The sequence below is a fragment of the Molossus molossus genome, unplaced genomic scaffold (genome assembly GCF_014108415.1).
Source record: "Molossus molossus isolate mMolMol1 unplaced genomic scaffold, mMolMol1.p scaffold_m16_p_11, whole genome shotgun sequence".
NCBI classification, from domain to species: domain Eukaryota; kingdom Metazoa; phylum Chordata; class Mammalia; order Chiroptera; family Molossidae; genus Molossus; species Molossus molossus.
The window spans coordinates 14,237,157-14,261,677 of NW_023425346.1; the positions used below are offsets into that span (position 1 = coordinate 14,237,157).

At 34.5% G+C, this 24,521-nt stretch overlaps 1 protein-coding gene across 7 annotated transcripts in view; it reads right to left on the reverse strand.

Annotated features, from left to right (window-relative positions):
- The window catches only part of DPP10 (dipeptidyl peptidase like 10), a 1,561,433-nt gene that overhangs the window by 406,197 nt on the left and 1,130,715 nt on the right, over positions 1-24,521 (reverse strand). For all 7 annotated transcript variants that reach the window (XM_036253736.1, XM_036253738.1, XM_036253733.1 and 4 more), the window contains one exon: positions 24,319-24,413. In XM_036253736.1, coding sequence (XP_036109629.1) covers positions 24,319-24,413 — 95 coding nt within the window. The remainder of the gene's footprint in view (positions 1-24,318; positions 24,414-24,521) is intronic.

Sequence of the window (24,521 nt, forward strand, 5' to 3'; positions counted from 1 at the left end):
AAAGAGTCACGAGTTTGATTCCAGCCAACGGCACATGCCTCGGTTGCGGTTTGGTCCCCAGGCCTGGTCGGGGTCGTGCCAGAGGCAACCAGTCAATGTCTCTCTCTCTCTCTCTCCCCCTCCCTCCCATTCTATATGAAGATAAATGGAAAAATATCCTCAGGTGAGGGTTAAAAATAAACAAACATAAATCAGTTAGAGGGCAATGCCATCATCCCATCCTACAGAAAGTAGAAAAGTCTAATGCCATAGTTCTTAATCTTTTCTTATTTTCACAGTGGAACACACATCACAAAAGAATACCAGAGTAATTTCTTTCATAAATCCTGCACTATCTCACCAGCAGGAATTTCTTTCTCTTCCCTTCCTCCAAAGAACTTTCCTGTCTGAAGTCTGAATTATTGAAAGAAGAGCTTACCTCTCTAGCCTCCATCCACTCTGCCATGATGTTCCTCACACAAATTAACTTCATGAATTCACAGGTGTGTCTGTACCTCCGGTAACAACATTTTCATATCTTTTATAGATCTACAATTATCCAGTCTGGCACTTTATTAATTATCTCTCTACTGCCTCCAGCTTATGCAGGGCTCACATACTGGGACACTTTCCAAATACCTTTCCAAGCAAGGTTCAAGCTGTTGAACCATCTCTGAATTTAGAGACTTGTATGCAGGTCACTGGTGCTGCAAAGAGACTTACTGATGATGACACATATAAGAAACACATCCTTGCAGCTTAGTCAAGGAACATTGGAAGTCTCAGGCAAAACCCTCCTAGCATAAGCCATTAATGTTATTATCTGCTGCATCTGGGAAATAATTCCTCCTAGCAGCCGTAGGAGACCCCTGGGTCTGAATTGACCATAATTACAGACATAAATATAGTTTTTTTGAGTGTCAATTTTATATGACTTCAAATTAGGGTTTCGAGAAATTCAATGTTTCCAATAATGCTATTATGTTACCTACGTATTTAATCACTTCATTACTAGTGAATAAACAAATGCAGACATATTTTCTACATGTGATTATTGGTATTATTTAGCAATGATACTGAATGTGGTACGAAGACATTAAAATGCATGAACTCTGCCATCCAAGAAAGTTCGATTAACACCAAGCAAGGTAAGGATAGACAGAGAAAAATTAACACACAAGTGGTTAACTACACAAATTAAACAAGGAAGACAAAACATTTGATCAAATTGAGAAACAAATGCATGCTCTCAAGAGGCTTAGGAAGATTTTGTATATGTCATTCTATTTTGCCAAAACTCATTTACTGAACATGCAAAATATGACAAGCCCCATGGTAGACACTGCAAGTGCTACCAAGTTCAGAAACAAAGTCCATATGTGGAAAGATAAGATAAATTCTATATTTCTCTGTAGTCCATGGTCGAGCAGGGGCCTAAAACCCAAGTGCCATAATGGACTGGGTATGCGTGAAAGAACTGAGCTGTCTGGGTAAACTGAGTACCAATGGAGTAGCGAGGTTGCCTAAAAAAGGCAGGGGTCCCTCAGCTCCCAATTATCTTACAGGAAAAGTCTATACAGCATTTCTAGTTTTCCAAGTTTTTCAATATAGCCTAGAAATCAAGTTTTAATTTGGAATCTCATAATTTTTAAATTATAGCCCAATACTTAAAAAATATATATATATGGGGGCCGGATCCTGTTTATAGGCTGTCAGTTGCTAATTTCTGGTAAAGCAATAACAGCCATAAGAATGAGAGAAGGGGGAAAAAAGATGATATGAGATTTAAAGAACAGAATAATATTTTTTCTTTCTTTTTTTTAAAACATTTTTTCTTTATTGATTTTAGAGGGAGAGAGAGAAAGAGACAGAAACATGGATGAGAGAGAACATCGATTGGCCGCCTTCTATGTGCTCCCCACTGGGAATTTGGCCCGCAACATGGTCATGTGCCCTGACCGGGAATCAAACTGGTGACCACTTGGTGCATGGGCAGATGGTCAACCACTGAGCCACTCCAGAATGGTATCCTTTTCATATACTTGGTATTACTGTACATAAAACGTCATGACAAAGTTTTATCCAGTTAAATAAAATTATAGACAATATTACAAGAATAACCTTCAGAAAATGGACCAGTAGCTTAAAAATATTCCTGGAGAGCCCTGGTTGGGGTACTCGGCTAGTTGCAGCATCATGCCATACACCAAAAGGGTTGCAAGTTCCATCCCAAGTTGGGGTGCATGCAAGAAACAACAGATTGATATTTCTCTCACATCAATGTTTCTCTCCCCCCCCCATCCCTTCTGCTCTCTCTAGAATCAATAAAAACATACCCTCGGGTAAGTATTAAAAAAAAAAAAAAAGATTCCTGGGGACATGGGAGCCAGCCCCATGGATTACGGCTAATATTAACAAGCATGCACTATTATCAACATGAATATGACAAAGCTGATCACTGTTTTCATGAATGCTGAAATTTAAAGCCAAGAACGCAAGAAAATTAGATTTGGATTTAGAATGATTCCTCTGATAGATGAGTGGAAAATATGTTGGCTCTGTTGATATCTTGAGGCCCTGAGATCTGGTAAGAGGCTGTCATTAAGAAAAAAGGAAGGGTTCAGAGGACAGGACACATATTCAAGAGACACAGGAATTTAATGATTAGATCTGAAGACTGAGAAAGAAGAATGTATACAAAACCAATTCCTGGTTTTTCAAGTGTTTATCAGTGAATTGTCCTATAGCAAGCTAAAAAAAAAATTATTGAGGAAAATTTTAGACAAGCACATTTAATTTTATTTTTCTTTATTGATATTAGAGAAAGAGGAAAAGAGAGAAAGAAACACCAATGAGAGAGAACATCGATTGGCAGCCTCCTGCATGCCCCCCACTGGGGATTGGGCCCACAACCTGGTCAGGTGCCCTGACTAGGAATCGAACCAGTGACCTCTTGGTGCATGGGTCGACGCTCAACCAGTGAGCCACACTGGCCAGGCTAGACAAGCACATTGTAGATGTGTTATGGTTATAGTCCCTTAAGGACATCCAATAGGGATGTACAGGATTTTTGTATAAAAGCCTGGAGTTTAAGACAGATAGATATCTTGGAGTGTCTTCCTTAATCAGTTATAGGGCATATTAGATGGAAGTTCATGTCTAATACAAATCTACCCTCATCAGATAAGAGAGGCAAAACCTCTCAAACAACATGCTCTACTAGGGGTGAATCAGTAACAATGCAGTTATTATGACAATTGTTTACTATTACGCTTATCCTTTAACTGTGTTTTCTTTCTCTTGTTCTTTTGTTCAACCTGCTCAACTGTTGCAATACCTTCCCATCTCCTGGATCCTTATTCAAACTGCATTTCTCTAAAATATCATTCTAGTTCCCCTGTGACCCTCCCCTCTCCTTTTCAGCTCAAGTGATTCATCTGACCTCATATGTATATAATTATATGTGAAGTTCATCTAATGATTGATCACTGTTTCCTGATTGCTCTTCTAGGTTGTTTGGAACTGCAATTTACATTTTTTATTGCCACAGTAATGTCCCTATTAAGAGGCTCCGTTGCAATGATTCACTCTTGTCAGTAACATTATAAATAGAAAAAGAAATAAGATCATGATGGTGTTCCAAGATGTCAGACATTGAAGATCATGGCAAGAAATCATTAAACATAAACTTAAATGTCAGAAGTGCCAGAAAATGTAAAATATGCATTTGTATGACTTGAGGCTGAGGAATGGCTGAACAAAGGGAGGAACAGAGATGGGGATAAAATTAACACAATTGTAAGTTGGACTTGGTTGCCTTAAGACTGAGAAATGACAGAAGCACAACCCAGTCTGTGTGCACCCAGAGGTCACTGGTTCAATTCCCAGTCAGGGCACATCCCTAGTTGGGAGCTTGATCCTCTACAGGGTGTGTGAGAGGTAGTCAATTGTTGTTTCTATCTCTCCCTCTCCCTTCCTCTCTCTGAAACCAATAAAAACATTAAAAAAAAGGAAAGAAAGGACAGAAGTACAGAAACTGTGTGGTTCAAGTGAGTATTGTTCTAGATCTTATAACAAGATGGTGCTTGAAATAATGTATAAGCATCTCTATCCCTGCCACCCCCCCAAAAAAAAACAACACTAGTCCTGAAATTTGAGATGGATAATCCTCTAAGCCTTAAAGTGTAAGTGGGCACATTTTCAACAGTTAGAGAATGATGAAAACAAGAAGGTAGATCTTAGTGGGCACTATGGCATTTTCTTCCTGCTCCCTCTATCTCCACCACACCAAACTCTTTACACACACACACACACACACACACACACACACACATTTATGTTTAATTTACTTAGGCTATAACTTTTCTCAGTATTCAATTTTATTTTTAATTGATTGATACCTGACAAAAATGTTTAGAAAAGGTATCTCTTATTCTAGAAAGGTAAATGATTAATTTTTCAAATATGTGATTAAGTATATATTGTGAATATGTTTCTTTTGCAGTGCAGTCTACGAGTGATCGTGAAATGAGCATGAAGAAGAGTTTCTGAAAGCCAGTTTGGCCTAAGAAGATGGGGAGATGGAGAACGGCTCACTCAGCAGTGGATGAAGAGGAAAAGAGGATCAAGAGAGGCCAGAAGAGAAGGCATGGTGTGTGACAAAGATAAGCTCTCTTTCTCCCCCGGCTTCAAATACAAGGAAAGAGAAACAGGCAAATAGATTGCTTTTTTTTATTGTGTAGCTCTAAACAAAGCCATAACTGTGTTTATATATAAGGAACTTTAAAGTCAAATATTTTACTCAATATTTTTCCATGTTTCTTTTCTTAGCTGCCTAGTTACTTAGTATAGTGTTTGAATGATATTTCCTTGTAAAACCTACAACATTCACATTGCATAAACATAGTACATGGCCTATTTTTTCTTGGCATCAGACATCTTATTGATACTAGAATATTTTATAAACAATTCAATGCAGAAATTCCATGGTACAGGTAAGCAGTGTTTAAGACTATTATTCAGTATCTACTAATCTATATAGAATGTCTTACATATATCTTTCTTACCCAATAAAAATGAACAATCATATTAATAGTTTATCAATTTGGAACATAGGCTATACACTAAAACATTTAAAAACAATTTTTATTTTTAATAGACAGTGAAAACTAATGACTTCTAAATTCTATTATCTTTAAAAAAACATGCAGATGAGGTATCTTTGAGGAGAACAATGCAAATAAATTTTCACCCCCAAAAGTCAAGAAATTAGAAAACTTTCGCTGAAGGAAGAAGAAAAAAGATATTTTAAGTTGCATACTTATGCAAATCATTTCTTGGAAGTTCAATTTTTGCTAGTCTACTGATTCTTCAAATTGTCTTAATGATATCTAATCACATTTCAAACATTTTTCTCTTAAATGATGTTGTTACATTCAGGTATAGCTTCAGTAAAGAATATGTTCTATATAAAGAAATTAAAAATTATGGAAGTCCTAAAAAATATCAACTAGAGTTACTGGATGAGTTTTTTCATCAAGGCCTAATGCATTCAGTATAATGCTTGCAAGTTGGATGGACCAGAATTCTCCAGTAGCAAATGACTTGAGTTCATTTGGTTATGATAGTTCATTAAGTAAATATTAGGAGAGTATGGTTTTATAAACTGAAATAATAAAGTTAATATTTTAAAATATGATATTTATGAGTGTGTACATATGTATATAGTTTTTTGGTGCACATGTACAACCATCTTCTTACAGTATTTATCTAGGGGCAATGCGTGGGCAGCAGGGCATGTGAATGTCTACTTCACACAATAATGACAGACTCTTGCCAAAAGTAAAAATGCAAATTACACTCCAGCTAGCAATGTGTAAGGGGCCCTGTTCTAAACAGTCCTTCCAATAGTTGGTGATATCAGAGTTAAGTTTTGCGAGTGGGACAAGTGCAGAATATCATGTCCTTTTTGAAAACCATTTTTTTAAATTTATGAATTATGTTAAGCATCTACTTATTTATTTATCAATAATATGTGGTTCTTTTGCAAAATGTCTATTAACATCTGTTGCTCACTTTTCAATTGAATTACTTTTTTTTTTTTTAGTCATTTTGCACTTCAGGAAGATTTGGAGGAGGGCAATTTTGCTTATCACTGTACCTATTGTTAAGCAACAGAAAAAGCAACTTCCTAGACCTATTGAGATAGGCCGTGCAGGTGAAAAACTTTCCCGGACTAGCTCTCTGAACTGCTGCTTTTGGCCAGTTTCAAGAAGTCATTCTGCCCAAGGTAGCCCCTCCTGGATCCACTTCGAGTAACTATAGTTAGTTCATTGCCTCTATCCTGGCCTTTAATATTTTTATGCCATTTTATTTTGTACTTGGCATAATAAAATGTGCATTAATTTACTTTCAAAACTATTTCATAAAATACTCTTTAATAAAATTGTCTTCCCTTGAGAAATATAAAAAAACTAAACATAAGAATACTTAGAAAGGCAAATTCAAGATGGTTATAGTTTCTGGTAGTATAGTTTCTAAAGTATAGTCTTCCAGTAGTATCTGCATCAAAGGTCATTGTATTATTAAATCTATTCTGTATAAAATATTTTAAAGGATGTATGTGCTCTATGAAAAAATATCAATGCCCATCTTTAGTCTTAAAATAATTTTGCTAACTTGAACATTTTTTAATTAATTTTTTTGCAGATGTTTCTCCTTTTCCCCCCATTGACACCCTCCTCCCCACTCCTGCCCCCTCTCTTCACACTATTGCTGTCTATGCCCATTGGTTATGCACAGTCATCCCTCACCCCTTCACGCTTCAACTTTCGTGGCTTCACTCTATCGCAGATTTTTTAAATATATTCAGTAAAAACTTGATTGAGACAGTGAAAATGTTACAGCGCATGCTTGGTTTTCTGAGTCAATTATACACCCCTGAATTACAATTAAAATTAAAATTACGTATGGACTGTATTCGAGCACCGCCGCAAATCCTTCAATGCCAGGTGCAACCGCTGGACCACTCCTTGTGTGTGGGCAATAAGTTTTTTCCCAAAATTCCGGTGTGGTGAAAGCAAGCCAGTCAGAGCATGCTGTTCACTGAATGGCTATCCTATCCTCTTCTTATCCTGGCCACCGATTGGCTCAGCTTCATGCAAGTTTTTTTTCTCTCAAAGACACTTCTACATCCTAGGCATCAGAAGCATCTTTGCACTTGTAAGTGCTTCAATTTCCGAGAACTTTTATCTAAACTCCACAATGCTCCTAAAAACGATGCTTCTTCTAAGCCTTCTGATGATGAAAGTAAGCACTGGAGGAAGATGCTTACCATCCAGGAGAAGGTGGAACTCTTGGATAGGATCAAAGACGGCAAGAAAATTGTGGAGGTTGCCCACCATTATGACTTGAATGAGTCTACCATTTGCTCCATCCGTAAATATGAAAAGAACATCTGTGCAACAGCTACTGTCTCTTTCAACAAGGAAGCAAAGCACGTCATGACAGGTCATAATAAGTTCATAGTGAAAATGGAGTCTGCCCTAGCCATTTGGATCAGTGACAGCTGCAAGAAAAAACATTCCGTTGGATTCACTGGTCATCCAGGAGAAGGCGAAGCAGCTCTATCAGCGCTTTACGGTGGACGAACCTCAACCAGGACCTTCTTCTGCAATGTTCCTGGATTTCACAGTGAGCAAGGGTTGGTTCAAGAAGTTCCAGAAGAGGTATCATCTGAAGAGTGTTGTTCTCCACGGAGAAGCTGCCTCTGCAGCAGAGGACTACGTGAACAACATGTTCCAGAAGATCCTTGAGAAGGGCAAGTATCATCCAGAACAGGTGTTCTTAACTGACGAGGATCTGGTAGAGATGACTTAAGTCTGCGAGTGAGAAGGAGAAAGAGCAGCCAGAGGTTCCTGGAGGTCAGGAGAATGATGTTGGCCTTACACTTGAGCGTCTCTTGCAAGTCGCGAGAACTACTAAGGTAGTACAGGACATGACTGGCGAATGGGACCCACAGATGATGCGTGCATTACGGTTGCAGAATGCACCTGATGGAGCAAAAGAACCCTGCAAAAGCCTCCTCACCCATATGAAAAGACAGTGCCAGCAACTGCCTATCACGATGTTCTTCAGCGGCGCACCCAGACACCCACTGCCTACTCCCAGTACTCCTTCAGTGGAAGAAGATGATGTTGCACCTGCTGAAGATACTGCACCACCTGAAGACTCTCCTACTGAGGTCGTGCCTTCAGAGGAGCAGCAACCTTGCTCTTCTTTGCTGTGCAGTACATCTCTTCATCATTGCTTCATCATTAAACAAGTTATACTATTTTCATAGGCTAGTGGTTGTGTGTAAGAACTGTGTGTGTGTGTAATTAAATGTACAATAATAATATGATAGCTTGGCCAGTTTGGCTCAGTGGTTGGAGCGTTGACCTGCGGACCAGAGAGTCCTGGGTTCGGTTCCCACTAGGGGCATGTACCAAAAAAAAAAAAAAAAAAAAAAAAAAAAAAAATATATATATATATATATATATATATATACACACACACACACACACACACACACATATATGTGTGTGTGTGTGTGTGTAATGTTTAATATGTCTTATTTTCTCTTATTTTGTCTAATATATTGGGTAATACAAGTGAAATGGTGACTAAAGGGTGTTATTTCATGTCTAGAGGGCTCTAATAATGTTAAAAAACATATTTTGAAGGTCATAAACAAGTTTTCTATGCTCTAACTGCAAAAATATTCAATTTATAAATAAAGAATCATCCTACTTTGTGGAAATTCATTTATTGAGGTAGAGTCTAGAACTGATTAAACAAGATAAACGAGGTCCACTGTATATATGTTGACTCATGGGCCAATGAGACCTGAGTTTGATTCTGACCTAGGGCACGTAACTAGGTTGGAAATAAATTTTAAATTGAACTTTCCTTTGACCCATCAATGATACTGAGGAGATAGAGGCAGGTAAGGCACTGAGGGACAGGACCATGGGAAGAGAAGACTAAGGCACTTGACAAGTTTGAAATGACATGGAGCTCAGCATGCAGGCAGGCAACCCAATACACAGCATATCTGGAGTTTTATTCAGACTCTATTTTAAGTAGAAATGTATACATTATCATACTATACTTTCTAAATTATGATGAAGTTATTTATCACCTTAGGTATTTTTCTTCCTTAACATTTAAAAAAAAATCAGTATTATATACAATAGGTGTATTTCTTGTAGGTTTCTTGTAATGCTGTTTAAGTAAGTTCATTAACAATCATCATCAGTACCTTAATAAAATAGATTCAGAATATTTGCATTCTGAAGGACATTTAAAATGTAGAATAAATAAAAGTGATCCTATTTAAGGGTAGTACCAGAGTCTGAAGCAGTAAAAGGGTTCAAAATGTCAGACAGTACAGCTGATAAAAGGTTAGGACTTTTAAAACAATTTCTCCTAATTCATGTACTTACTTTAACTATTGATTATCTGCACTAATGGTTGTGGGGTTGCAATTATTTAGTTAAAACAAGTTATCTATTACCTGAAAAAGAAAGAAAATTATTCAATTAAAGTAAAAATAAATTATCATGCTTTGTTATATGGTATTGGAAAATCACTTATACTCCAAGTTTTAGTAAAAATGAATATAGCATATAAAATGCATGTAAACAGCCCAGCTGGTATGACTCAGCAGCTGAGCACTGACCCATGGACCAAGAAGTCACTGGTTTGATTCCTGCTCAGGGAACATGCCCAGGTTTCAGGCTTGATTCCTAGTGAGGGGTGTGCAGGAGATAGCCAATGAATGTTTCTCTCTCATTGATGTTTCTGTCTCTCTGTCCCTCTCCTTTCCTCTCTATCTAAAAATCAATTAAAGAATACAAAATAAATAAAATGCATGTAAACATATAAAGACAGAGAATAGTAAGAGAAAGAGATAAATATTTCAAAAAATGTCTCAAATCTTCTTAATTTGTTAACAAAAATGTTAATATAAATATTCAAGAAGCTCAACAAATTCCAAGTAGAATATATTTAAAAAGATCTTCACCTAAACTCATCATAGTAAAAGTGACAACACTCAAAGACAAAGAAAAAAACATTGAAAATGGCAAGAAAAAATGACATCACATTCAAGGGGTCCTCAGTATGATAAATAGCTAAATTCTCTTAAGAAAACCATAGATGTCAGTGTGAGAATGGCATAGTCAAAATACTGAAAGAAAGAGTGCCAACAAAGAATTTGACATTGAGCTAAACACTCCTTCAAATATCAAGTAGCAATTAAGCCATTTCTAGGTAAACAAAACAGGGAGCATTTGTTGCTACCAGTCCTGTTTCACATGAAACACTACAGGAATTCTTTAGGCTGAAATTAAAGGATACTAGACAGTAACTTGAAACTACTTATAGAAATAAAGTGGCCCAGTAAATGTGACTACATAGATATTATAAAAGGCAGCATGAACACTTTGCAATTCCTCTCCTTTTTAGAATGTAGCTCAGAAACAATTATAAAATTATGTAGATAGGGTCATATTATATAAAGATATGATCTTTATGATAATAATAGTACAAAGGAGAGAGAAGTGATGGGATATGATATATTGGAACAGTTTTATATAGTATTTCCATAAAAAATATACCAATTATAAACATATATGCCCCTAATAACAGTGCCCTAGAATACATGAAGCAAAAATAAACAAAATTGAAGAGAAAAGTGGACAATGCAACAGTAATTATTAGAAACATTGTAACTTCAATTTCAGTAATAGATAGAACTAGGCAGAGATCATCAAATACATAAATAAATAAATGACTTGAACAACATTATAAAGCAAGAGGATGTAACAGACAGAAAATACTATCAGAAAACACATTCCTACGAAGTGCATATGGAGTATTCTCTAGGATAGACTATATAATATATTAGGTCATGAAATAAGTCTCAATAAATCTAAAATAATTAAAATAATAGAAAGTATATTCTTTTGCTACAGTTGAATTAAATTAAAAGTCAATAACATAAAAACTTATAAAATTTACAAGTATTTAAATATTAAACAATATTCAAATGATCAAAGGATCAAAAAGAAATAACAAGGTAAATAAGAAAATAGAGAAAACTAAAAATACATAGTAGAAAAATTTATAAAATGCCACTAGAACAGAGCTTAGAAAAATTTTCTAGTTGTAAATACCTGAAATAATATACAAGGTCGGTGATGTGGCAGGATAAAAGGTCATTATTCAAAAATCATTCACAGCAGACAAGTCAAAGATTAAATGAAGAAAGCATTCCACTTAAAATAGCCACAAAATAATAAAATACCAATGAAACATTTTATTTTATTATTATTATGTTTTAATCCTCACCTGAGGACATTTTTCAATATTTTGTTCAGATAGAGTGGGAGGGGTGAGAGAGAGAGAAACATCGATGTGAGAGGGACACATCGAGTAGTTGCCACCCTCATGACTCAAGCCGGGCTGGGGACAAACCACAACTGAGGTACGCGCCCTTAGCGGGAACCAAACCCTGTTCTCTCTGGACTGCAGGCCTATGCTCTAACCGCTGAGCCAAACCAGTCAGGGCAAATGAAAAATGTTAATAAAAGTATACTAGCTATGTACACTGAAAATGCCCCTAAATTAATACAAATAAATTTTATTCCATGGATCAAAAGACTTAATTTTGTTAAGACAGACATATTTTCCAAATTTATCTAAAGAATCAACAGAATCCCTATCAAAATCCGTTTCTTTCTTTCTTTTTTTTTTTCATTTTGGAGAAAAAAAATTACCAGTTGACATTAAATTTCATATGAAAATATAAGAGACCCAGAAAAATATTCAAAATAATCTTAAAAAGGACTCACATCTTGATATGAAGTCTTATTACAAAACTATAGTAATGAAGACCTAAGGACAGACATACAGCTTGATAGAATAAAGAGTCTAGAAATAAATCCACACATTTGTGGTCAACAATATGATAAATTTGCCAAAAACATTCAGTGGGAAAAGAACAATCTTTTTTAAAACTGTGTTGTAAGGACAACTAAATATCCACATGTAAAAGAATAAGTCTGGAACCATTATCTTATATCATATATAAAAGTAATTAAAAATGAATCATAGAACTAAATGTAAGAGCAAATTATACTCTTAGAAAAAACATAGTAGTAAATATTCATGACCTTGGGCTAGACAATATTTTCTTAAATTAACAACAAGTACATAAAAAAAAAAATACATAAATTTGACTTAATCAAAACTGATCTACAAGGAACTTGTATTTTGGATATATGAAGAACACTTAAAATTCATCAATAAAGAGACAAAAACCCAATTAAAATAATGAGCAAAGGATTTTCACAAAAAACTCTCCAACAAAGATACAAATGATCAACAAGCACATGAAAAGATGCTCAACATCATTTGTAAATTAAGGAAATGCAAATCAAAGCCAAAATGAAATACCACTTTACATATACTGAGATGGCTAAAATAAAAAAGACAGACAAGAACAAACATTAACAAAAATGTGAAGAAATTAATTTCTTCTTATATTGCTGGTGGAAAGGTAAATATTTGAGATCACTTTGGAAAATATCACAGTTCTTCAAAATACTAACCCTAGGGTTAGCATATGACCCAGATTGTCCCTTAAGAATGGAAATATGTGAACAGGAATGAAAATATGTGCCTACACCAAACGTGCATACAAATATTTATAACAGCATTATTCATAATATTTTATAAGCAAACCAACCCAAATAACTATTAAATAATAAACGGATAAACATATGTGGTATATTCATATACTAGAATATTTTTTATCAATAAAAAAGAATAAAGTATTGATATATCCTAAAACATGGATGAACCTTGGACACATCATGCTAAGTGAAGAAAGACAGTCACAGACACCACATATTGTGGATTTCACTGATCTGAAGTGTATAGAATATTCAAATCCATAATGAAACAAAGAAGATTAGTAGTTGCCTGGGGCTATAGAGGGGAAGGCTGGGATGGAAAAGGCCTACTCATGTACAGGTTTCTTTTGGGGCATTAGAAAATATTTTAGAATTAGATCATAATGATGGCTGCAAACATCTGTGCTTACACTAAAAACAACCTTGAATGTGTGAAAATTATGCTATGTGAAATATATTTCAATAAAGCTGTTGAGAGAGAGAAGAAAAAACACAATTCAAGATTAGTGTGATGGAATCAGGAGTTAGTGTAATTTATTTCCCCATTGTTGAAAGTAAACTGTAATTCAGTTCTGATTTTCCTAATAGCCATAAACTAAAACAAAGTAGCAATTTCAAAAGTCAATATACTTATATAAATGTCGATTAACAGGTGAATAGATTTTACTGACTAATGTGTAAGAAACACTTCTTTCAATGTCTAGTAAGCAATTAATACATTTGAGGATGAAGAGAAGCTTCTTGCACTTACATATATATATTTTTTTTACTATACTACAAATAAGAATGTTTTAAAAAATAATGGAGCTAGGTTATAAAGAATCAAGTCACTTTTTGTCCTTTGATCTTTGCTAAAAATAAGTATTTATTTCAAATCAGAGGATCTTTTTACTTGCTTGCACTCTGATGGGCTCACACCTTTAGCAGGTAGGGAAAATAATGATTTCAATATATAAATTACTTTTATTGCAGCTGATTCAAATTTTAGGAGAGTAAATTAAATTTATTTTTTCTTCTACACTCTCTCATGGACTTTCCTGAATCAAATATTTAAATAAAAGATGCTCTATGAAAAAGAAAATAAGTATGATCCATTCATAAATGTGCAGTAGGTGTGCAACTTGTACTAGGCTACCATTACTCTGGTCATTGAAGGCACAACGTTGACTGAGTCCTGGTTAGCCTGTTTTCTTAAGCAATTCATAAACTAGCAAGAATTTTGATTAAAGATGTAAACAGTACACCATGGCTTCTTAATAAAATATAGTAAAAAATGTCTTGGAATCAACTTACATATTTCTAGATTTCTAAATCAATAGAAACTTGATTAATTATGTCAACTATTGACTCTTTTGAAATTAAAGTTTTAATTTTAACACTTTGATAAAGAAACATTATGCCCTTAATAATGCTTGATAGATATACCACTTATCTAGTAAATATTGCTAAACAGATATTTTCATCCAAACACACACTCAAACCTGGTTCTAACTCAACATTCTGCATCTCAATGGTTAACTACCCTATTCATTAATCACACATACAAAATCCCAGGAATTGTCATTCTTGATACTTCCCACTTGTAACTTCCCCCTCCACTGCCACCATACTTATTCCGTTATCTTCTCTTTATTTTATTTCTTATATCTTTCAAATATTTTCACTTTTTTCAATCCTTATTGCCACTGCCTGAGCCCATCTCTTTATTTCAATCACAGGTCACTTCAATAGTGCCTATATTTGTCCTCTCCTGAGCCACACCTTTCAATTTCTTCTCTAACTCCAATAGAGAGATCTTTGTTTTCTTTAAAAATTCATCAACAATGACCTGAATGATCTGGCCTCCATCTGCTTTCCAAGCTCCTCTGGCTTCTGTTTCCTTGGGCCACAATGGCATGCTCTCAGGGTTTCTGTGTTCCATGCCTCACGCTATCCCCGCTGTCCTCAAGCTCTCGTTTACCTAGTCAATGTCTCTTCATTCATCCTCGCTTCATTCAGGAGCTTCTTACGACTTCCCCCAAGTTGATTAGGTCAATATATTAGAACTTCTAACATAAATGCAATATTTTACTTTGTATTTTGTTCCCACTCTCTGCTTTTATTCCATATCATAGCTTGTAAATGTTCATATATCTAATTATTAGTATTCTATTGCACTCCTCACTTACTATACCATGAGATCATTAGGGTCAGGACTCTTCTATTTTCTCAATGATCATATCTTCAGCAGCTGTTATAGTGTGTAGGATAAAATAAATACATAATAAAAGTGTTGAATGATTCAATCAAGTGATCATAAGTAAAATAGTACATTTTGACAATTTTACTATTCCTCAGGGGCAATGGGTTGTATTTCTCTGCCCTATGTTAATTTCTTCATTTCATTGCAAGTCTTTTTCAACCAGGCCACTAAAAGTTCCTTTATTGTATTGTTATATGCAGAAAACACATATACATAGAGCAACTGTATCCTAAATATATTCTATTATCAATATTAGTTGGAAAATATTAAAACAGAACTGCTGATTTAATGTCATTTGAAAATCTAATAGACAGTGTTGATTCATCTATTTCTGGCCAACATGAAGCAATTAGTCAACAAAACCTGTTCACTTTATTCTCAAATAAATCCTCGCTATGCCTAATTTTCATCTTTTATATCAGTACCATTCTAGTGGAAATGGGAAACTCTGAATCTTCTCTTATCTGTAGCACTGCTGTGGTCTCAAAAGTGGTCTCACAGTTTCCACTTCATTTCCCTAGAATATATTCCTCATTTTGTAGACAGAATGTTTTTCTAAAATATGAGTCAGATACTGTGACTTTCTGAAAAATGAGCTTATTGCTCAGAAAATAAAACCTACACCCACAAAAATCAACATGATATTCCTCCTAGTTATCCCACTGGGTTCATCTTGTACCATTCTCCACTTGTAGATTTTCTGTTGGAATAGGTGAATACAGTTCCCACCAAAATTCTTTGCAATTATTGTTTATTCAGCCTATAGAACTCTGCAACCTGACCTTGAAATGTTGCCTCCACAGTAGACCTTTCCTAAGCACCTAATCATTCTCTAGTCCTCATCTTATACTATTTATTTGTTTTTGCAAGAACTCAATGCCAGCTGCAATTTCTTGTAATTTTGCTTGGTATTTGTTTGTTGGCTTACCAAGCCCCCTTGTTCACCATATATCCATTGATCCTGGAATATTATCTGACACAAGGCAGGGTTACAATAAGCAGTTAACAAACAAATTAACAAACTAAGACATATGTGTCATTTCAACAGTAATACAGAAAAATTATAAAGATGGTTCTGGAGAAAAAGCAATGCAAGATTTTAAATAAGGAAGAATATAAAGTGTAAACAAGATTATTTCAGACAAATCTATCATGGAAAAGAAGGAAGGAAAAGCAGAGTGGTGTGTGACTTCATGATATATCAGTGTGTGTGTGTGTGTGTGTGTGTGTGTGTGTGTGTGTGTGTGTGTATGCGCGCGCGCAATGCAGCCAAGGTTTTTTCTCTTTGTTCATATAGGCAATATTCCCACAAGAACTGAAAATACTTGTATAGAAAGAATACACACACACTGAACATATATATGTTTAATTCAAGTAAATGTTGTAAAATATTTGAGTAAGAAATACACAAATACACAAACGTTTTATACATAACACACTAAATAATTTTGGCTTATTTTATATTTCTTTATAAGGGATTTTTAATGGAATACTCATATTGGTATATTAAAAGCAATACTAGACTGGTAGTCAAGAAATTTGTACTCTAGTCTCTAGACTACCCTAGATGCATTAAAGCACTTTATTTTTCTGGGTCTGTTTCTTTTTAAGCTGAAATGGGAGACAGGGATAATGCTTTCTAGCTTTACTATGTGCTGCCATTATCATTTAAGATTGGCTAAAAATTAAACTTCCTTGGATGCTCATTCATGTTTCATGAGCAAATTGAAATATTAATATTTTTTTTTACTGTAGTATGAAAAAAAATCTGTACTCTATAGTATAAATAGGTTACAAAAGTTCTGCTGATGCATGGTTGACAATCAATACAACTGCACAGACCAAGATATTCTGAACTCCAAAAATGGAGTAAATGGAGGGCAATAACATATCTTTATATCACCAACTTCAAAACTTTCAAAGTTATCATGAATTTTTTTTTTTTTTTGCTTAAATTCCACCATAAATAAAATAGTTGGGTTGTGTGTGTGTGTGTGTGTGTGTGTGTGTGTGTGTGTGTGTTTGCTTTTGTTTTTAAATTTCTAACTGCCTTTCCATGACTAGGAAATATAAAATATTTCAGCAAAAATAAATAAAATGCAGAAATACTCATCAGATGTTCAAGGACATATAACTTGTTTTGAATCAGCCAAAATGAACTGACTTGTCCTGGGTAGAATCCAGAGTACTGACTGCTCAGGATGTTGCATTCCAAAACAATTGTGATTAAATGCAGGAAATCTGGCTGCCTCTTAGCTTCCATCATCCTATCTGATACATACTAAAGCAATTTACATCTCTAAGAAAACGAAATAAGAATCTTTATTTATTTTTCTCCAATTTTTATTAATTTATTTTTGTTACAGATGTTTCTCCTTTTTCCCCCAATAACCCCCCCCCAAAAGAAAAGAATCTTTAAATCAAGAAATACTGGAATTGTAATAATTTTATTGTCCATATTTAAGAGGATGAATCAGACAAGATTGTAACATGCTCTTTTGAAATAGTGAAGCAAGTGATATCTAATAAAAAGTAATATTTATATCAGTGTTTTATTCCCATTCAAAGGAGATCTTTACATATATTACTTAGGTAATTTTGGTTTCTCTTAAAGATGACTTATTCAAGAATCTGCACAATGATAAATATAGTTGATGATGTACTTTTATTAGCAACAATTTACACTGTTGAGGGAAAAAGAAATTGTTCTGGCATCTGAGATACTTTGTTTCAGTGAATGGATTTCTTAGTAGCATCTCTTTTCCTAAATCATTCACAGTGGTAAATTGGAATGAAACATAATAGAATGGTCTTTGGTAAAATCCTTCTCATTTCAGGGAAAATACATAAATAACTTTATGTAATTATACAGTAATCATGTTACACTTTCAAACATATGGAGACAAGAGTATCTCTTCTCATACTTTAAACTAAATTTTTACAAAAGTAGACTTCCAGGGTGAGGATCGGAATTTATTTTCCCTATTTTCCTATTTTGATGATGATTACTTTAAATACTATGCTGAAATTTATTTTCACACCCATCTAACTTATAGAAAAAATTCTACAAGATAAATATTCATGGTAGATTCAAAGTTTTCCTTCCTAAATGAATAAATATAAAAATAACATTCCAATCTTTGCTGAAACACGTTACCTCATTTTTATTTACCTGAAGGTACATAGATGGTATGGATAAACTTAAATCCCTCTTTTATGACCAACAGTGGGAAATTACATAAGTATATAAATAAATATAACAATATTTTTTAAATAAATAATGTGACTAAAATTATCTTTATATTTTTAAATTGAATAATAAAAGTGAAAAACTATAAAAGTATCTACCAAATAAGGTGTCCTGATTGCTATTGGTAAGGGCAGAGATATACCCGATCTAAAGACAATTAAATCCAACTATTTATAAACAAGCTGCACCAATGAAAATCCTCTGACTCACAGATGAACACTTGCTTCTTGGTCAAAGAAGTTGACAGTAGTCAAAAAGAGATATTCACTTATCTGAACAAAAGAATGTCTCAATTAGAAGTATCCCTAGAAAATTATAAGAAAACTAGGATCACACTTTGGGCCTGCACCCTGCACTGTCCAAAAGAATGAAATCCAAGACCAAATGATTCTCCTCATGGATGCTGGTGTTTCGTGCAGAGTTGTCCATTAAAAAAAAAAAAGGAAGAGAAAAAAAAAAGGAAGAGAAAAATGTCTTAAGATAAGAAAGCTGTAAAGTACTCTTTGAGATTCTCCCCATCAAGTCCTCACTGAGGAAGAGTCATTGCTTTGATCACACCTTGAAAAAACTACCTTCTAACCACCACAGTTTCTCTTGTATCTGGAACAGGATTTCTCAAACTTAGCACTACTGACATTTTCAGCTAGATAATTCTTGGTCATGAGGAGCTGTCTTGAGCATTGTAGAACGCTTCATGGAATCCCTGATTCCTACTTACAAGATCCTCTCAATTCCTTCACTCTCATAACAATCAAGAATGTCTCCAGGCTGCCAAATGCCTCCTAAGGGCAAAAGCATCCAGACTAGAACCACTGGTCTGGGGAAAGAAAGAAACAATTCTGTCCTGTACACAGCAACAGGCATAAGGTCCTGTGACTTCACTGGTTAACCAATATTCATTATGCTGTAGATGTCAATCACTGCTGGATTACTGACATATCCTGCTAAGTCCAGATCTTTAAAAAAATAACACATTTTCCATTTACTATAGCCAGCATATGAGGCCACTTGGCCAGCCAGAAATTTGTTTTAACTTTTCTTTTCTTTCGTATTTATTTTTATTTTTTATTTATTGATTATGGAGAGAGAAACATCAATGAAGAGAACATCGATTGGCCTCCTCCTGCATGCCCCCCACTGGGGATCAGGCCCCCAACCTGGGCATGTGCCCTGACCGGGAATGAAATGAGTGACCTTCTGGTGCATGGATTGATGCTCAACCACTGAGCCACACTGGCCAGACTGTTTTAAGTTTTCTTTATTTCAAAATTTAGAAGCTGCCCTGGCCGGTTTTCTCAGTGGTTAGAGCATCGGCCTGTGGTCCAGAGAGACCCGGGTTCATTTCCCACTATGGGCATGTACCTGGGTTATAGTTTGTCCCCGGGCCTGGTTGGGTCGTGCAGGTGGCATCGACTCAATGTGTCCCTTTCATGTCGATGTTTCCCTCTCTCTTCTCCCTTCCACTCTATCTGAACAAAAAATGGAAAAACGTTCTCGGGTGAAGATAAAAAAAAAAAATTAAAAGCTGAAATTTCAGCAATTTTTTACCTGTGCTGTTGTAATTTTTCATAAGGCATCTATTTTCTAAAACATGAATCATAAAATATGTTTCTTAATTTTATGGTTGTATGCAGAGTTGGATCTATCCTCCAACCCCATAAACCCAGTGATAGAATAAAAAATAAATTAAAATACTATAATGACATGCAAGCCAACTAATGCTATTTCTATGCATGGTAAGACATAAAATATTTCCTGTTTCTACTAAAACCTACTTAAAAAAATAATTTATTTTCTATTGTTGAAAGTATTACAGATGTGCCTCTTTTTCCCCTCATTGTCTCCCTCCTCCCCGCTCCCACCACCTGCTCTCCCCAAACTAATGCCTCTTTCCATTGGTTATGCATATATGCATATGTTCTCTATTTTATCTCTTCCTACCTTCCTCTATTCCCCATCATTTTGAGGTTTGTCAGTCTGTTTCCTACTTCCATGACTCTGGATCTATTTTTTTTTATCCTCACCCGAGGACATTTTTTTTTCCATGTTTTGTTCAGATAGAGTGGGAGGAAGAAAGAGGAAGAGAGAGAGAGAGAGAAACATCGAAGTGAAAGGGACACACTGAGTGGTTGCCACCCACATGACCAACCAGGGCCGGTGACAAAACTGCAACCGAGGTACGTGCCCTTAGCAGGAACTGAACCCGGGTCTCTCTGGACCACAGGCCGACGCTCTAACCACTGAGCGAAACTGGCCAGGGCTCTGGATCTATTTTGATCAACAACAGCTTATTATGTTCATGATAAACCATAAATAAGTGAGATCATGTTGTGCTTGTCTTTTTGTGACTGATTTATTTCACTCAGTATAATACTCCTGAGGTCCATGTTATCTCTAAGGGTAAAATATCTTTCTTTCTTACAGCTGCATAGTATTCCATTGTGTAAATATACCACAGCTTTTTAATTCACTCATCTACTGATGGACACTTGGACTGTTTCCAGATCTTAGCAATTATAAATAGTGCTGCTATGAACATAGGGGTACACATATTCTTTCTGATTGGTGTTTCAGGCTTCTTAGGGTATATTCCTAGAAGTGGGATCACTGGATCAAATGGCAGTTCCATTTTTAATTTTTTGAGGAAGCACCATATTGTTTTCCATAGTGGCTGCACCAATCTGCATTCCCACTAGCAGTGTGCTAGAGTCCCCTTTTCTCCACACCCTCGTCAGTACCTGTTGTTTGAAAAAATGCTTAAAACTGCTAATCATCAGAGAGATGCAAATTAAAACAACTAGATATTACCTCACACCTGCCCGAATACCTGCCATCAACAAACCTGCTGTCTTGTAATGACCCATAAATAAACAGTTGGACCAAAAAATATATAGCTAACGTTTTCCTTGGAATCCTTTTGCTGCCATACATAAATTTCTTCCCTCTGTTTTAGGCTATTTATATAGCATGTATTTAAAAGGTTATAGATTTTCAGAATCAAAGAGATGTAAGATTCTGATCTAGCTATCTCTTTCCATATTCATGCACTCTTTTTTGTTTTGTTTTGTTTTGTTTTGTAACCTGAACAATGTTTAAGTACATGGTTTGGACCATGTTTCCAATTCCATTTTTATTTCAAAAAGTGATTTGCTAGAACTTTTTATGGCTGCTGGTGCTCTCTGCCAAGGCAACTGCTAATATTCAGTCTATTGAGAGCAGAGAGAGGACAGCAAATACTTGTGAAACATTTTCCTCATTATGTCATTTTGAGTGAGTTTTGTTTGAAGTAGTTCTGGCTGTAAGAGATAACATTTCCAAACACTTGGAAAAGATTAAGAGCAGTTTGGGGGTTCAGTCACTTTTTGTATATAATTCTCCTTGAAAAGTTTATATACCTTTTAATTTCCTCCTTTATTAGAAACCCACCTATGGTCAAGCCCCAAAAAGGTCTTAGAACAATTCTTTCAGGAAAATGATTTACATTTGTTTTACTTTTGCCAACAATGACTATTATTGCTGCAAAGTCTGCTAACCAAGATTACATAGCTAAAAGTACCCACTCTTCACATTTAAAAAGTGTTTAAAAAAGGAAATGACAATGTGATATTATCTTCATTTTTAAAATAAATTGTCACATTTTAGCAAAATACGTCGTAATAATAGGTCAAGCTGTTATCACATTTTATCAATAATGTGTTTATTATTTTAGTTGACTTGGTACACTTTTATTATAAAGCTTTTTAGAGTAATCTGAATGAATTAACTATGATTATAATTAAAATATTGATAATTTCTCAATAAAAAACCTGTAGTATGAATAAAATTCTTAAACTCTGGTGAGTTTTTTTCCCAAAAAGAAAGGCCTTAGATAGAACATAAACCCAGACTTTAGCCAAATATAAACTTTGGAAAAACAACTATATTTCCTAATGCTATCTTTGAATCAGGAGAAAATGATTAAATGAATTCCTCAGGAATCATGGTCACATATTTTTGTTTGCAGTTTTGGGTTAACTGGTTTCAGATACATGCTGCACTTGTCTGCCTACCTCTCCATCGAATTCTGAGACCTCTGGGTCTTATAAATTACTGAATTATCTGTGTTGTGGGAAGAATGTCTTTAGGGGGGTCTATAAATCTTAGAGAAATCAGTAAATTAGAATATTTGCTAAGTATGAGTTAGGTATTAAGAGTCCCAGAGAATAGAGAACAATCTTAAAAGGATTAGACTAAACATATAGGCACAAAGATAAAATAGCGTTAATGAGCATATGAAGAAAAGTATAATAAGACGAGGTAGGGGTGGTATGAAGTATCAATAATAAAATTGAGATAATAAAATAATAACCAAAAGTTTTGTTTTTGTCTCTTTTTTGATATATCATAAAGGCTAAGAAAGCAAGGAATAAATGATAAAAAACAAACAAACAAACAAACAAAAAAAAACATAATTTGTGACCAGAGGGAAGACTTCATGAACCTGTATAAAGGGAATGATCACTAAAGAACAGTCACATAAGCAAATATTCCCTGAGGTACTGAGTGTCTGGTCTGTACTAACATAAATGCCTGGCCACAGGCAGTCTATACTATCCTCGCAAAAGTAATATTTTATAATAAGGGGCACAAAACTGAAAATGCATTTGATTTTTTTTTTCAAACAAATTTTATTGAAAATCAATTCAGATTGACTTTAATTAGCAAATAATTACTATGCCTTCTCATCATTACCAATTCCTGCCTTCTACCTCCTGTTCTAGCTCCTATTGAGGGCTTCTTCTTCACTGATTTCAGCAACTCTCAATGATTCCGTAGCCTTTTCTCTAGTATCCCTGAGGACCATTCAACTAAGAAATAACAGATACTTCTCTGTACTGTTTATAGTAACTGAGGATTAGTATTCTCTTCCATAATGCAAATCATATTCTTAAAAAGTGAGCAAATGCCTTATATACTCAGCACCCCACAAGTGCTGTAAAGAACTGCATCCAGAGTGGGTGTTCCTATAATATCTGTGAATTATCTTATTAGTTTAAAAACAGAAATGTCATTATTCTCTATTAGAATAGCCTAATTGCTAAAGCATATAAGCTGGTTGGTGTAAGTTAGCCTAATAAACATGTGCCCATATAATCACTTCATGATTTGCAAAGACCATTTTCTTTTAATATATAAGAACACTAAACAACAGACTGTTCCATCCAGTCCATCTTTCCCACCTGGCCATACTATAATACACATGAAAACTAAATGTTGATTCCAAATGTATAAGTAGAAATAAGTAAAAAAAAAAAGTAGAAAAGAATAGGTGATGATTTGCTTATTATTAATTAATTTTGGTCTTCTGAGGCCTTGTATAATGTTTTGTCTATACCATAAACTTATCTAATAAACAATATATCAAATATTTAGTTACATAAAACAGTAGCAATAACTTTTCCACGGTGTTTTGATAGCTAGATTTTGAATATTTGCAAGAGTTAATTTATTATCACTTACTCTATAGGTAATTATAGCTAAATCTAACCTTAAGATAATTTAACAGAAGGGCAAAGTTTATATATCTTTATAAGAGTAAAAGACATACATTCATTTATTTGAACACTGTTAGGCCAAACAATGATTCGGCAGTAGAAAAATAATGTTGGTAGAATACTACATTTTAAAGGTAAAACACGTCACTGCTACAGAAGGCCAGCTTTAGAAAGGCTGCCTTCTGCTTAATCTGGAAAACCACAACAGAACTAAAAATAATTAATGAAGAATTTAGAAAGAAGGAAAAATAGAGGGGAGAAAAGGCTAATGATAACGTGTTAGATTTTTAAAAATCTTGGCATAAAAAAATATTGGAAGAAAAATTCATTGTAAAGAATTATTTTCCCTGAAAATATTATTTACTAAAAAAATAAATGGGAAGAAAATGATGCAGAAGGTCACATGGGTATTTTCTATCAATAGATATACTGATTCTAATGATATTCTTGGCCTAAATTTTCACCTAGAATACATTGCAAGTATTAGAGTTGAAGAAAAGAAAGATATGCACACCTAGAGCACATTCTAAACAATACGGAAATGCATAAAGTATTTAATTATTCATTACTTACAAAAGTTGTATTTTCCAATAATAATGTGGTAGCATTTGTTTCTATATTCAGTTTAATGACATGTCCATTCTCGCTTTTATACACCACATCTGTATCTGTAACAACAAAGATTAACAATAGACAAACACATTGACTAGGTGATATAATAACTGTAGAGGAGAAAATGTGCATAGTAAACAGACATATTAGAATAATCATTGTTA